Source organism: Leptonychotes weddellii, chromosome 10, assembly GCF_054177405.1.
Source record: "Leptonychotes weddellii isolate Sample4059 chromosome 10, ASM5417740v2, whole genome shotgun sequence".
Lineage (NCBI taxonomy): Eukaryota > Metazoa > Chordata > Mammalia > Carnivora > Phocidae > Leptonychotes > Leptonychotes weddellii.
In genome coordinates, this window is record NC_138378.1 from 86,370,937 (window position 1) to 86,388,014 (window position 17,078).

Genomic DNA, 17,078 nt, shown 5'->3' on the forward strand with positions numbered 1-17,078 from the left:
CATTTGGTGTTAACATTTCCTTCAGGCAGGTGAAAGGGCTGCTTCTCCTGATCATTAACTGGGATGACATCTTCAGTAAGCAACCTGGATCGGGCTTCGGTGGGGTCGCTTCCACAAAGTATTAGCAGCAATCGTTCGGAGACTTAATTAGGTGGGCCAAAATGCCAGAACAAGATCCAGAGTCCGCTTTGGTAAGTAGAGCGCGGGACCAAGTAATATGGGCTCATGCTGTGCCTGACACTAGGTTACCTTCCAGGTGGAAAAGAACATTAGTTGAAAGGACACGGTGTAGTTTGAGGGGAAGAACAGCCCACATTCCCTCCTTACTCCCGGGAGGAGGCTGGTGGGTGGGACAGAGATGCTGGATGGTCGCTCCCCAGCTCCTTTAGAGAGCGGGACTCTATACAAGGCACCTACCTCTCCCGAGATTTTTGACTCTTCTAACTAGAGAAAGTTAGATTACAGGAACCATCAAGTCAGTCTCAGGCCTTATGAAGGGAAACAGAAAAGATTACCACAGGAGAAGGGAGGGAGTAAACACACCTGGCCACCTCCTTCAACCGCCTTGCCTACCGGCCTAAGCAGTAGCCAGTTGTCAGCGCCGAGGAGCGACCACGCAGGTCGAGTGGGTGTTCTCCACCAACCAGCGGCATAGAAATGTTTCGGAGGCATTGATTGGTTCAATTGGCCGGCGGGCTCAGGGACTCAGAGCTGCGGTTGGCTGAGGCGTTGCCGTAGCGACAGGTCGCGCACAGGCGCATTGCACGTCTGTAGAGGACGGGTGGTTGCTAGGCAACAGCAAACATTCCGGACTACAGTCGACTTTCTACTACCAGACCTGGTGTTGCTGTCTCTGGAGCCCCTCGACAGCGGCGGCTGTGGCTGCCCTAGGCTGACTTGGTGAGTCCTGCGGAATATGTGGGGCTGGGCTCCGACTTCTAGGCCAGGGAGTCAGCTTGGCTTTCGGAGCACGTGAGGATAAGGCTCAGAGAAGCAGAGAAAGTCAGTGGAAGAGCATTCAGTGGCCATTTACTAGCTACCTATCATTTTAGAGGGGTGGAAAGTGAGGAATGGAGGTATCAGGAGACTGGTCCAAGATCTCTCACGGAGTGATCAGATCTAGGCTGCGCTACTCAATATGGTAGCCACTAGCGGCGAGTCTGACTTGAGATCTGCTCTAAATGTGAAGTCGAAAATGTAGTAACAATGAAATAAAACATTAATAAGTTTTGTATTGATTACATGTTGAAATGAGAATATTTTAGATACATTAAATAAAGCACATTATTAAAAATTTATTTCACCTGTTCCTTTTTTGGGTTTTTTAATATGGCTACTTGAAAAATTAAAATTGCATAGGAGATTCTGATGGGTCAACACAGATCTAGACTAAAACCTAGGCCTGCTGACACCTGTTTCAAGACCGTATGTGCTATGGTACTATTTTGAAGGGAAGTATCTCCACCCATCTGGAGGGGTGGGAGTGGGAGTGGTGGTGAGGATGCAAGACCACTGCTAGAGGCTCGTAGTTCTAGTGTTATGAATCAGAGTGTGCATTTTAACAATTTCCTCATGCGTATGAAAGCTCCAGGAGCAGTGTTTTAGGATTTGGTCCTCAACTCCTATTTTTCCCTTTGATTGTTTCTTGTTTTGGTTTTTGGTTTTGGAGTACCTAGGCTGTATTTCTCAGATTGCCTGCATTAAAATTACCTGTGTTTTGAACAAGCTCCCCTGGAGATATTTTGCATACTCACGCATGAAAAACATTGATCTCAATACTAATTGCAATTCTTTTTATCCTTCCAAATCTAGACCAGTATGGTCCCCAAATCAGTGGCATCTGCAGCATCTAAGAACTTGTTAGAAATGCAAATTCCTGGATCCCACCCCAGCTACTTGAAGGCCAGGCATTTTCACTTCTCTGATTCAGGTCCTTAGTCTGGAAGAAATGAGTAACTTTGTGGGTTTTCCTTAGGGCTGAGCAAATTCAGCACTCCCTAGTTCTTAAATCCCTTACACTGGTCCCACTTCCCCAGTTCTTTTGCTCTACTTTTCATTTTTCTTTTGCTGACCCTCCTCTTTCCAGGAGTGAGAATGGCTTTTCACACCTCAGAGAAGGATGTCAAACTGAAAAATATTGAAGAGCAGGTGGAAAACCCTGCCCTTGCAAGACTGAACAGTATAACAGCAAAGGGAAGACTGAGTTTTGTAGTACCCACCGAAAATGAATCTGACACACAGTTCCTGACATTCAGGCACACTACAAAAGCTCAAGAGAGAACAAGAAAACGACAGCAGCCTATAAAACTAGAGCCTCTGGTAAGTTCAAAATCCAGCATTTAGCCAATTTTGGCTAGACAGGAGCTTGAAAAATTCCTATGGGGGATGGTCATTTCCAGACTCTTAATTAACAAAGAAGGAATGAAAGCCTAGAAGTTAAGACTTGTTTGTGAAGCTGTAAACACTGGGAACATTTATTTAAAAAAAAATACTGAGTTTTAGGCACTGTTCAAGATGGGGGGGATACAGTTGTGAACAAAGTTTTCTAGCAGATAAATCCTCTTTAGGATTATGTACAATATATATACTTAATTATGTAAGTTGTAAGGCTCTTTAAGATATTAGGGTACCATTTAATACTTGTACCTTCAAGAAGAGTAATATATATGTTACATACATATAGTTATTTCAATTTATTACTTTCAAAGTAAATGCCTAGTATCCTAAAAATTTTTGTGCATGTCTGAAAATACTTAATTTTAAGAATCCATTTGTGCCCTTGGATAATTCTAAATCCATGGAAAGGAGCAGTGAACATGCGTAAAGTAAAAAGTGAAGGTTATCGCTCCCACCCTGGGACATTACTTACTGCTGTTAGCAGTTGCCCTTTAGGCTGTTTATATGTTTATTCAAGTGTGTGTGTATAAACATATATAACTTTAAAATAAGATTATGGAATACATACTGATTTTCAAAGTGAAATAAACATACAGAAGTTTTTCCAATCCCTGCTTAACAAGCTACCTTTTCTAACAGCACCACCGTATTTTGTTGCATGGGTAACCTATTAACTGGTGTCCTATTGATGGGAATTCAGCTTATTTGCTATTTGTTTTGTTACTGTTTTTATTTTGTGATTACAGATAATGCTGCATGGGATGGGCTTGCTTTTGTACATATAAAGATGGATTCCTGGAAGTGTCATTTTATAGGTCATAGACTTCGGTACACTTCTAATTTTGAAAATATTGCTCAATTGCTGTTGAGGTTTAACCAGTTTCTACCTATAATGTAGAAGAGGGCCCATTTGCCCACATCTTCGCCAAACCTGACCCTCAGTTCTTTTCTTTTTGCTAGACTGACAGGTTAAAATGGCATCACATTGTTGCAATTTGCATCTTATTAGTGAAGTGTATTTTCATTCATTCATTGGCATATTACTGTATTGTGGATTCTGTTCATAACCTTTGCCCACTTTAACATTAGATTGTTGGGGCACCTGGCTGGCTCAGTGGGTGGAGCATGCCACTCTTGATCTCGGGGTTGGGAGTTCAGGCCTGCGTTGGGTGTAGAGATTGCTTAAAAACTTTAAAAAATCAGATTGTTAACCTTTTTCCCTATCAGTTTATGAGTTTTAAATATATATATATATTATGAGTATTAACCCTTATCCCATTGTTTTTCAAACTTCAGTACTTATTCATTTTGAAGGAAAACAATCTTGAGCATCCATAGTTCTGATCTGTTGTTTTTATTTTTAGGTTGCTTTATGGCACTGACCCCTGCTGTCTCTTCTAGGGAGTTCATTCCCTGTGCCTCTACTGCATGTGTGGGGCATCAGGGCCTACCTACCATTTTTCTCCCATGGACTTAGTATGAAAGCTTTTACATTTATTTCTCTGTAACATATTTACCTTCACTTGGCAAAAGTGTAACCCCTTTATGATTAAATTTGTTCTGTTTGTCTTCAGTGCAATTAATTGTATATATTGAATGTTTATCATGTCCCCACTATGCACCAGGCTTTGGACCGTGCTCTGGGAATATAGCAGTGAACAAAGCAGACAAGATTCCTGTTGACATTCTAGTAACCCTAAATAAATAGACTGAACAATGTCATGTAATGATAGGTGTTATTAAGAAAATAATACAGGGAATGTGTTGGAAACAGATGGCAGACTACATTAGCTTGTGTGACTACAAAGGTCTCCTTAAGGAGATGTCATCTGAACAAGTCCCAGACTATAGCCCATATCACCTGCCACACATGTGAATGGACAAGCCATCGGCTGATTCCAGTCCCCAGCCTTTGAGCTGTCTCAGCTGATGCCTTAATAGAGCAGAGGCAAGCTGTCCCCACTGAGTTCTGCCTAAATTGTAGTGGAAGTGTTTTTTAAGCCACTAGGTTTGGGGCTGTTGTTAGGTATGAAAAGATGACTAGAGCAATATAACTAATCCATGAATATGGTAGTTCATACAGTATTAAAAATAGTAAGGAATAAAGTGAAAACTACCTGAATTTCCATCATGCAGAGAGAAAGTAGCTTTGTATTCAAGTGACTGATTTCACGTGTATGGGTATCTGTAGTTTGATTTGTTTATATAGTATTAATACTACGGTATGTTCTTTTTGTGATTGCTACCCCTTCTCTCTTTCCATCCCCTTCATTTTCCTCTTCCCTCTTCCTACCCCTCCCCCCTTATTCCTCCTTTCTTTCCCTTCCTCCCTCCCACCCCCTTTCCCTCTTCTGTTCTTTTTCTTTTACATTTTTTCCTTCACATTCTCCCATCTCCGAGCCCCTTGTCTATGGTATCTAAGCTCAACAACAATCTAGTGTATATCCCTTCTTGCCTTTCTCCACACTCAGTTTTATACAAATGGATAAACACACACGAAATACATATTTAGACTTATGGACATTTGTCTTAAAACATATTATAAATATAAATATAGTACTCTACATGTTGCTTTTTACATCTAAATATACATTATAGGACTTCCTCAAGGTCAGATGATATTTCTTTCTTTCTTTTTTTAGAGAGAGAGAGAGAGTGTGAGTGTGTGTTTTGGGGGGGGGAGCGATAGGCTGGAGAGAGACAGGGAGAGAGAGAATCCCAAGCAGGCTCCATACCCAGCCCACCACACCCACCCTGGAACCTGACACCAGGCTCAATCTCATGACCCTGAGATCATGACCTGAGCGGAAATCAAGAATCAGAGGCCTAACTGACTGAGCCACCCAGAGGTCCTTCAGATGATATTTCTGTAACATTTTTTTAATGGTTGCCTATCCCATTAAGGTATCACATTGCACAAATATTCCATAATTTATTAAATCATTCTCTTCTGGCACATTTGTTTTACAAATATTTACAGTGGTGCAGCAAAATCATTGTATTATCCATCCTGACTGGTGCTTATATTCTTGTGGGATAGAGTTCCATGATTGGTATTGTTGGGTTGGAGAGAAAAAAAATATATCTATGTAATTTTATTTGATTCAGACACATTTTACTTGGGGACCAGTTTCTCAAACCAGTGCCTATGTGTTGCCTAAATTAAATTTCACTTTCACCCTTTCCTAGGTCTTCCTGTAATATCTTCCAGCCTTTTACTGCCTGATTGGGAAGGCTGAAACTGCATGCTCACACAGGCTGCTGCTAATCATCTCCCATGTGATTAGTGGTAATGGATCCTGTTCTTACCAGATTGCAGCGTTCTCTTTGTATTGGACTTTTGTCTTCTCTCCGTTGACCACCATTTTATACTCATTCTGTTGACAGCATTTCCCCACATTTTCTTCCATTTTACTCTTCTTTATTTTCGTACTTTACATTTAAAGCTTTCGTTCATGTGAACTTTTAGATCTGATGTGAGGAAAGGGACTACATTTTCTTCAAAATGTTTTGCTAGCACCATGTTTTTCACCCCTAAATTAAAACACCACCTTTATCATGTATAAAATTCTCATATATGGTGAGACCTTATTACAGATTCTTGATTCTTTTCTCTACTGATCTAACCACATTGTTTTGGTGACATTGGCTTTGTAGCTTTGTTTTGATAAGTAGAAGACAACTGCTTCCTCACTATTCTTATTTTTTATATATCCTCTGTTTTAGATAGTTATCCTTCCACATAAACTTTAACATTTGTCCTTCTTAGTTAAGTAATTCATTTTAAAATGTACAGAAGTTGCACAGTTAAAGTCTATTTCCTCCCACCGTCCCTCATCCATCCAGCTTCCTTCTCTAGAGGCAACCAGTCCAACGATAAGAGTGCTGTGTATGCTTTCAGAGATGTATTACAATTTTATAAGCCTAAAACTACCGTACTAAACAAACTTTCCTGCCCTTTGCTTTCTTCATTTAATACGTAGCTTGGAGATCATTTTATATCAGTTCAAGAAGTTTTTTTATATCAATTTTCTTTATAGCTCATAATATCCTATCACAGATGAATGTGCCATAATTTATTTAGCAAGCCCCAAATTTATAGGTTAGGTTTTTAAAATAGTATTTTTATGACAACAGTGTTACAGTGAATAATCTTGGACATATCTTATACATGTGAGCTGCTATCTGTAGGCAGACTTCCTAGAGATGGAATTGCCAACTCAAAACATATGTTCATTTGTAATTTTGGTTAGTAAATGTTGCTTCAGTAATAGAAGAAAAATGCTATCTCAGAGTAGTTTTAATTTAAATTTCTTTTTTGAATAAGGTTGAACATCTTTTCATATGTTCAGGAGTTATTGTTTTTCTATCTGTGAACTGTATGAATCTCATGTCTTACTTTCTAATTGGGTAGTTGGTAGTTTTCTTATTGATTTGCATGAGCTCTTCATATATTAGGAAATAAGCCCTTTATCTGTGATAAGCATGATAAAAGTTTCAAGTTTTGTTTTAATTCCTAATTTTTATGCAGTTAAGTAATTTATGTCTTCTGAGTTTTATGGAATACTTAGGCCCTACATTTAGCAAGATTGTAGAGATAAAATTATCTAGTGATGTCATGGATACATTTCTTTAAAAATTACTTTAAGATTATTTTTATTATTTTTGTTATTTTACATTTAAATCTTTGATCTAGTCATAATTTTTCCCATTGTAATGAATGAGAGGATCCAACTTTTTTCCTAACAACTACCCAGTTATTTCATTATCATTTATTGAATAATATTATTTTCCTAAAATTATCACCTTTATTGTAGGCTCAGTTCCCTTTTAGATTTTGGGATCCATTACTGGACTTTCTATTCTGATTCATTGATCTGCTTTCCTATTCATGTGTCCAGAATACACAGTTTTAATTATTGTAGTTTTATAACATTTTAATATCTGGCAGGGCTGGTCTTCATTGATCACTCTTTTTTCCCCCCAGAACTTTTGTGGCTATTCTTTTTAATAATTTTTATGTATTAAATTTAGGGTCAGATTGTCTAATCTCCAAGACATCCTGTCAGGATCATGTTAAATTTATAGATTAACTTAAAATTGACTTTTATTATAATTAATTTTCCAAGTCAAGAACAAAATAGAATTTTATTTGTTTGCTTTTTCTTCCATGACCATCATGAGTGTTTTAAAGTCTTCTTCATATGACTTTTACTTATTTCTTATTAAGCTTATGAACAGGTTTTATTTCTGGATGCTAATTTTGTGCTAGGTGTTCTGTTTATTCTCTCAGGTGCTTCAGGCAAACAATAAAATCATCTGATAATAATGACACTTTTGCTACCTTCTTTCCGAGTTTTATATTCATACTGTGTCTTTGGACTATTGCATTGGCTAATACCTGTAGAATATTAGAAATGACAGTGAGGACAGTAGACATTTTTTGTCTTTCTCCTGCGATTAGTAGGAATATTTCTAAGTGTTCCCCCTTTAAGCATGATATTAACCATTGAGATTTTTAAGGAAATATCTATCCTTTCTTGATTAATGTTTTTATCAAAAATAGATTTTATTTAAAAAATCATAAATAGGGGCACCTAGCTGGCTCAGTCAGAAGAGCTTGCGACTCTTGATCTAGGGCTCGTTAGTTCAAGCTCTGCGTTGGGTGTGGAGATTACATAAACAAACAAACAAGCTTTAACAAAATCAAATAGATTTTTATCAAAAATAGTTTAATTTTATCAAATGCCTTTTTGACATATATGGAGATGAGCATGTAATTTTTCCCACAATTAGCATTTGGCATTTCCTTATACTTTTGCAGGTTTTGTTTTTCATTCTCTGTGAGATTTTATAGTTTGCTATAATAAGGTCCTGTGTTTTTCTTGTTAAATTCTTAAATATTTCAACCTCAGTTTTTTATTGTGATCCAGTTTCTGTTTATTTTTAATACAGAGAAAAGCAAATGGATTTTGTCTGTTTACTTTGTAACCAGAAACCTCAGCAATATTCTTTTAAATCCTTATAGTTACTTCAGTAGTTAGGCTTTTATTTTTAATGTACATAATAAATATCATTGATAGATAATTTTGCCTTTCTTTCCTAGTGTTTACACCAGTTACTTTATTTTTTAGAGTAGGAGTCACTATGGCCCATGGGTCAAGTCCAGTCCTATAACCTGTTTTTGTAAATAATGTTTTATTGGATCACAGTGATATCCATTTATTTTCGTATCGTCTAAGGCTGCTTTGGTGCTGCAATGGTAGAGTAGTTCTGACAGAGACCATCTGGCCCACAAAACCTAACATATTTACTGTCTGATCCTTTACAGAAAAAGTTTACTGACCCCTGTTCTAGATGCTTCCATTTGAGAATTGAAAAATGAAGTTGGTAGTGAAAATAGCGATCTTGTTCTTGATTTTCATAATGGCTTTAGGTTTTTACTATTTAGGGTGATTGAGGTTTGCTGCTGATTTTGCTAAATAGTTATATTAAGAAGTTATCCTCTGTTTCTATTATTATGAAAATTTCAAATATACAAAAAGATATAAAGAGAAGTATAGTAGACAAGTATATGTATCCCAAGTTAATAATATTGAATTTTGCTTAGTTTGATTTAATATCTTTTTTTTTTAATTTATTTGAGACAGAGAGAATGAGAGAGAGAGCGCACATGAGAGGGGGGAGGGTCAGAGGCAGAAGCAGGCTCCCTGCTGAGCAGGGAGCCCGATGCGGGACTCGATCCAGGGATTCCAGGATCATGACCTGAGCCGAAGGCAGTCGCTTAACCAACTGAGCCACCCAGGTGCCCTAATATCTATTTTTAAAGGAATGTTACAAATACATTTCAGATACCTTTTGTACCCCATTTTAGTCTCAGTGCCCTCTCTCCTTGCTTGGAGATGATCACTATTATGGTTTATATGAATCTATCTAATTTTTTGTATTTTTGCCAGTTTATTTGAAAAAATCAATTTCTCCCAACATTTTACTATAAAGAGTTTCAAATATACAGAAAAGTTGATATAATAGTAAAATGAATACTTATATACCATCTACCTAGATTAAAAAATTGTTAGTATTTTACCATATTTGCTTTCTTTCTCTTTCTATATATACATATTTGCTTGTTGCTTTGTTATTAAAAAGTAAATTGTAAGGGACTTTTTTTTTTCTTAAAGATTTTATTTATTTATTTGACAGAGACACAGCGAGAGAGGGAACACAAGCAGGGGAAGTGGGAGAGGGAGAAGCAGGCTTCCCACTGAGCAGGGAGCCCGATGCGGGGCTCAATCCCAGGACCCTGGGATCATGACCTGAGCCAAAGACAGACACTTAACCAACTGAGCCACCCAGGCGCCCCTGTAAGGGACTTCTTGAAGCTGAAATGAAAAGGCACTCTAATTAGTAACAGGAAAACATGAAAGTATAAATCTCACTGGTAAAGGTGAATATATAGTAAAATTCAGGATAATCTGATGTGAAGGTGGTGGATTAATCATTTATTTATAAAACTAGTTAAAGGTTAAAAGACAAAAGTAGTAAAAATACAGCTGCAATACTTCGTTGTGAATACATAAGATAAAAAGATATAAATTGTGTTATCAAATATTGATGGGGGTTCCCCTTTCTCCACATTCTCACAAACACTTGTTGTCTTTTTGATAATAGCCATTCTGACAGGTGTAAGGTGGTATCTCATTATGGTTTTGATTTGCATTTCTCTGATGATTAGTGATGTTGAGCATCTTTTTCATATACTTGCTGGCCATCTGTACATCTTGTTTGGAAAAAATGTCTATACAGATCCTCTGCCCATTTTTTAATTGGATTATTTTGTTTTTGCTATTGAGTTGTATGGGTTCTCTATATATTTTGGGTCTTAACCCCCTATCACTATATGATTTGCAAATACTTTCTGCCACTTGGTAGATTGCCTTCTCATTTTGTTGTTGGTTTCATTTGCTGTGCAGAAGCTTTTCTCCCCCTTCTTACCTTGTGATTCTGGTTTGTATTCCTTTTCCACACTGTTATATAGCTGAGATCCTCCCACCCCCATCTATGTGTTTTTCCTTTCTTCAGTGAGTGGCTCAAGAGGGATTTTTAGCCAAAACCAAATGTAATTTACACACACTTGAAAGCTTAACAGCTGATTCCTGTGCTTATTTCCAAGCTTTTTTTTCTCACTCCAGTTGTAAGAGATTAGCTATCATGCTAAAATCATAATGCTTAGAAACTTAAAGCCATTATGGTGAATTCCTTGCATTAGTGTATCATGTTGAATGCTGGATTTTATTGCCTTAATCTGAAATTTGATCAGCCTAATATAATGCCACAATTTCTATTTATTTATTTATTTGTTTGTTTGTTTGTTTATTTATTTTTGCCACAATTTCTTCTGGCTCTTCAATCAGTTATGGCTATGGGAATTGATTAATGACTTTCAGGTAGAGTGTGAGGATTGTACAGTCCTTCCCACAATAACTGTTGTAATGAGTGGTAGGGGTTTGTAATGCACAATTACTGGATATGTGATTTCATGCTTCTGAGCCTTTTCTGTCAGAACCTTACTCCTAGAAGTATGCACTGGCAATTAAGGGACAGAATTAATAGAAACCGAATAGAAAAGTCTTAGTCTAGTGATGGACCATGGCCAGTCCATGATGATAACTACCATACTGATTGTGACTTCGATAGGAAATTAGTCCAGGGAGATCAATTTCCAACAGGAATAGAGTCAAAGTGAAGAATAAGACAAATTCATGTTAATATTAAAAAGATTAATATGTCTTTTTATTCCCCAAAGCCAGTGCTAAAAGTCTACCAAGATCATAAGAGGCCAGAATACATATATGAGCGGAACCGACTTCAGTTAGTCACTTCTGGAATCATAAAACCTCCAAGAAGAGAGGAAAGTTCTGCCAAAGTGTCTATTCAGTTTCCTGAACAGCAAGTTCATGTGGTGAAGAAAAAACAGGTATACTATTAAAATACTTAATTGAGTCTTTCACTTTAATTTTAGTTTCCTATAGCATTGCTAACATGCTATTAACTCATAAGAATAGTTGCAAAATTTTTCTCTATCAGGTTACACAATGTATTTGGGGAATACTGTACTTCTCAGTTCTTATTCCAGGAAATTTTAGGCAGTAGAGGAAAATCATAAAGGAAAACTTACAGCATCTATTCAGTGCCCTCTGATCTTCTCTTGCATATTAAAAGAAGACATAATAGTGTTTTCAATTTTATTTTACCTTTTATGAAATTTTCATCATTATTACCCAGAATGACAGTCTTTCAAGACCTTGGTGAAGGGCAGTAAAATAGAAACTAAACCAGCTAGGAAAACAACTTCTGTAATTGGTGAGCTGTAGAGTGGGAAGTTGCCTTGAAAGGAATACGTGAACAGTAGCTCTGGGGAGAAATCACCAGAGTATGGCTTTCTATAAATACCTGTAGATAATTAGACAGAGAAGTAGAAGTGGGAGAAAATGTGGACACACTCACAATAAAAATGCCAGTAGAGCTGAGAATTCTCTGAGCTTTTTACTGAGAGGATCCTTCGAGACCTGTTAAACATTTCAGTGCTAGTGTCTTTCAGGCTTTGGGCTAGAGTACTAGAGAGGAAGAGATGAAGACAGGTTCCATTCTTGAAGACTGCAGAATTTGATGGTGGGTAGATGGACAAGTGAGTCTCAAACTCAGTGGGGTGCAATCAGAGCTCTCCGTTGGTCACTTAAGGTACAAAACTGTGGCGAACTGAACAGAAGGGAATGCTTGCACCTGGTGGTGAGGGGAAGGGTCAGTGGAGGAAACGCCACTGTAGGGACTGGCACTAGGCTGGGCGGAATGAATGGAAAGTTAATAAGGCAAATCAGGTGGGAGAGCGGTGGGTTTGAGAAGCTGGCTGGAAAGAGGCTCACTGTGGGTGTGGGTGAGATCACCCTCAAAGAATATTACATGCTCAATTGTATGAAATTATAAAGCCTCAGTTAATTTCATTTCTGTGAAATAGGAAAGGAGAACAAACTATCTTAAGTAGGACCAAGAAAGTTCTGATTGCCCATAAATTAGTTTATTTGGTATAAAGTGGGCATCATGATCTTGAATTTAAAGGGGAGGAATGAAATTGTGCACATCTGGGATGAAGGGAGGGGGCTAAAAGGGAATGTTAAATTGTGTGTTATGCCTGGTTATAGCTATAACTAAGTGAAGAATTCAGCAAGAGTTAGGGGTTAAAGGGAAATGTAGAAGAAAGGGGATGTTCCATATAAAAGGAGGAGGGTGTTTATTCTGAGAAGAGGGTCATTTTGGGGGGATATTGATTTCTCAGAATGAGTTTAGAATGGAAATGTACCAATGAGGATGCCCTGGGAGATAAAAGAAGGCAGTTGGAGGCATTGCTTCTGGTAATTAAGGAAGATTGACTTAACAAATTGGACTGGACATCCATCATAGAGAACACTACAGGTGTTCTATACTTTATAAATAAATGCTTCCTGGGGCGCCTGGGTGGCTCAGTCGGTTAAGCTCTGCCTTCGGCTCAGGTCATGATCTCAAGGTCCTGGGATCGAGCCTCGCTTTGGGCTCCCTGCTCAGCGGGGAACCTGCTTCTCCCTCTCCCTCTGCCCCGCCCCCCACTTGTGCACCTGCTCAAGCGCACACACTGTCTCTCTCAAATAAATAAAAAAAATCTTTAAATACATACATACATACTTCCTTTGTTCTTTTTCCACCACCCCCACAAAATCTGAACTTATGTGGCTGCTTAAATTGAAACACATCTTTGCACTGAGTTACATAACTGGAAATAAGTATTCAGATGAAAATATATAGGCCTATTGTTGAAGAAATCTTGCACTTAGAAGGCAGTAAAACTTTTTGAAGGATATAATAAAGAAAATACATGCATTTTCTGTTAAAATATTAATACTCTAGTCCCATAAAAATATTAAGGGACTGTTGACTACAGCCCTTGTTGAAACATTGGGACAAGACAATGTGTATTTTCTCTGGCTTAGGGGTATCTGGCTTGGCCTATTCTTTTACATAAGAAAACAGTGTTGCTGCTGCTGTCCCTGGCCATTAAGTAAAAAAAGCACATTGTATCTTTTGAGTTCAAAGATGTATTTTCTCTGGCTCTAAACTTTCTAGGATTTTTGTCTGAAACTCCTGTTCACCAGGGTATATTTAATGAGAGATGGAGAATGATGGGATCTGTGAATACAAATTTCCTGGGGACATTGTTCCATAGAGCTTGTGGTAATCAGTCTCTCGTGGAAATGGCAACCCCAGGGCACGTGGGTGGCTCAGTTGGTTAAGTGTCTGCCTTCGGCTCAGGTCATGATCTGGGGTCCTTGGATCAAGCCCCTTGGATCAAGTCCTCAGCGGGGAGCCTGCTTCTCCCTCTCCCTCTGCCGCTCCCCCTACTTGTGCTCTCTTATTCTCTTTGTCAAAGAAAGAAAGAAAGAAAGAAAGAAAGAAAGAAAGAAAGAGAGAGAGAGAGAGAGAGAGAGAGAGAGAGAGAGAGAAAGAAAGAAAGAAAGAAAGAAAGAAAATGGCAGCCTCTGTTAGTTATGCTAACAGGCAATAAAGATATCGTTCATATATTTACATCAGTTATTCAACAAAGCAGGTCTGCGATAGTGATTCTTTTGTCTTAATGCCAGTTGCCCTTCTACTGGTGAGACCAGATGATGACTGTTGGGAGTTAGTGTCAAATTTCCTGAAACATGGTTATCAACCTCCTCCTCAGGAGGAGGGGGTGTGTATGATGCTGCCCCAGAGTTTGCTGAGGAGGAACAAAGGAGTGTGAATGGCACTGAGAACACAGACAGTGGAACTGGGGGATTAGAGCAAAGTTCAAGTGTGTGAACATGGCAGGAACTTAGCTTTGGTGCTCCAGTGGCGGTCCACAGCATCTGCAGCTCCTGCTCGCAGGTTAGAAATGAGGGATCTCAGGCTCCACCCCAGACTGACAGACAGAATCTGCATTTTAACAGGACACCTAGGTAATTCACTTGCACATTTAAATGTGAGAAGCACTGGTCTACAGAACAGGCAATCATGAGTTTGTAGCATGAATGCTTCTCCAAGGCTATTATTATATAATGATCCCCGATACTCAATGTAACCACCCCTTACCTTCACTAAAAAGAAGTTTATTATGAGCTATGATAACAGCTGTTTAAGATGTCACTCACTGAAAAGCATTAAGGTCCTCAGAACTAGGTCAGGGGTTTGAGGGGAGAGGCCACAGTCAAGATAGATGCAAAGCAACTGAGCAGCAAGAGTGCTGGGCTCCCGAGAACCCCGGAGAGCTGGTAGTATTTTGATGTAATAAACACAGAGTTAAAGGAGAGAGGGTGACAATGGGAGCAATACTGGGGGGGTTGGGAAAGGGGATGGACCCCTGGATAAGGAGAACTGGGAAGGAATATACCCCTGCCTTATAATAATTTGAATGTTTCTGTTCAAAAATGTTTGCCTTTGAACCCGGACATCTCAAGCAGTATGGTAGCTAGTGCTTGAGGTTAATACTTTGTCATTTTTTTATACTTTGTTTTTTGCAAAAACTCATATTTTTAAAAATTGGCTTTGTTTAGATCCACCGGCCCTCTACTGAGATGTTCGCTCCCTCTCCTAAACTGTCACGTACCGGTATTGGAAGAAGAGGTCTCTATGGGACTAGCTCCTCAGCGTACCCTAAATACACATTCCATGACCGGGAAGAAGTCATTAAAGCCAACATTCGTAATCCCTTGCAAATCATTAAAATAATACGTGAAAATGAACATCTTGGATTTCTTTATATGATCCCTGCAGTGCCAAGGTCTTCCATTGAATATGATACATATAATCTCAAGTGAGTTCTCTTTTATAAAACAGTGTATTCAACAGTAAAAGTTTCAGTTAAGATTGTGAATGTTATCCATAATTGACTGGGCATTAATGATAAATGTCAAATACAATTTTGTTATCATCTGATGACAAATGAATCTTAATCACAACAATGTTATTTATTTTTTCCATTTAGCTTTCCTTGTAGACATTATTTTACAGAGTAGTGCACTGTTATGCCTCTTCTATGTTTATATTATATAATGCCATCTATTTTTAATTAGTATTCCAAAGATAATTTTGATATTTTGTGATTCCTGAGAAAAAAAGATGGCAATGTATAAAAAGTAGGTACATGATTTGCTTTACATGTTATTTCAACTTTCCTTAGTAGAGATAAGATTTTTTTTAGAAATAAAAGGAGTTTGATAACTTAAGGTATTTATATAGATTAATAACACACACATATACTCTTTATTATTACTAAACACATTTGTTTCTGAAATAATTAGAAGAATCATACAAATGTGAGTCTGTGAATTGCTTTTTTTTTAAAAGATTTTATTTGAGAGAGAGAGCAACAGAGATAGAGAGAGCACGAGTGGGGAGGAGAGGGAGAAGCAAACTCCCCGCTGAGCAGGGAGTGACACAGAGCCCCATCCTAGGACCCTGGGATCATGACCTGAGCCCAGGGCAGATGCTTAACAGACTGAGCCACCCAGGCGCCCCTATGAATTGCTTTAAAATTCAGCACAAAAGGCAGTAGAATTTAAAGATGATACTGGCTTTCCTCCATTATTGTTTAGTTGTGTGGACAACAGCTGTTGAGACAGTCTTTCCTGGGAAGATGATAGTGGTTTAGCTTTACCACCAAATTCCCATTCTCTGCTGCATGGGAAGAAAAAAGAACTCATTAAGAATTCTCTTACTCTCCCTTATGCAGCACTGTAGTTTTGACTGAGTCAGGTAACACTGAGGACAGCTCTCCTACTGGCAAAAAGAGGGAGAAAAGAATAACATTTTAATCAAATTTTTAAATGGTAGATTTATTATAAATCTGAAAGAGCTTAATTAGAGTGAGAAATAATTTGAAGAAAGAACAGAGATGCTTATAAGAATCCAATCCTTCGGCAAAATGTACTGATTACCCACTCTGTAGCATGAACTGTTCTAGGTACTAGAGATACATTATTGAACCATCCAGATCAAAATTGTTGCCCTCGTGGAGCTTACATTTTAGTGGAAGGAGACAATAATAAACAGTATCTGAGTAAATTACAGAGAAGCTAGATGGTGATAAGTATAAGAGAAAAAAGAGAGTAAGCAAAGGAGATTGGGAGTTCTGGGGAAGAAGTTGTGAATTAACTGGATGTCAGGGTAGGCCTCATTGACAAGCTGTCATTTGAATAAGGACTGGAAAGAGAAGGAGTGAATGATGTGCTGGTGAGGAAAAGAGCATTCCAGACAGCAGGAAAGTGAATACATATATCCCAAGGCAGGAGCCTACCTGGCATAGTCAAGAAGAAAAGAGAAGGCTCATTTGACCACAGTAGAGTGAATGAGAGCTAGGGAACAGATCATGAAGGGGCTTGCCAGCCATTGTATGAACATTAGCTTTTACTCTGAGAAAAGTGGAGAACCAGGGACAGACTTCAAGCAGAGAAGTGTTATGATCTGAGTTACATTTTGAAAGGGACTGCTCTGATTGCTGTGTAGAGATTAGACTTTTGAGAAGCAAAGGTTGAAACAGGAAGACCAATTTGAAGGCTATAATTATTGAGGTGAGAGATGAACCAGGTGGAAATGATGAGAAGTGGGAAGTAATTTGAAGGTCAAGGCAA

General features: G+C 38.3%; 1 protein-coding gene across 1 annotated transcript in view; it reads left to right on the forward strand.

Moving 5' to 3' along the window:
• Nucleotides 1–203: 203 nt before the first annotated feature.
• DNAH6 (dynein axonemal heavy chain 6) overlaps nucleotides 204–17,078 on the forward strand; it is a 173,458-nt gene continuing 156,583 nt past the window's right edge. Inside the window, exons 1-4 of the mRNA XM_081797290.1 lie at nucleotides 204–900; nucleotides 2,087–2,319; nucleotides 11,204–11,374; nucleotides 15,003–15,262. Coding sequence (XP_081653416.1) covers nucleotides 2,095–2,319; nucleotides 11,204–11,374; nucleotides 15,003–15,262 — 656 coding nt within the window. The 5' untranslated portion in view covers nucleotides 204–900; nucleotides 2,087–2,094. The remainder of the gene's footprint in view (nucleotides 901–2,086; nucleotides 2,320–11,203; nucleotides 11,375–15,002; nucleotides 15,263–17,078) is intronic.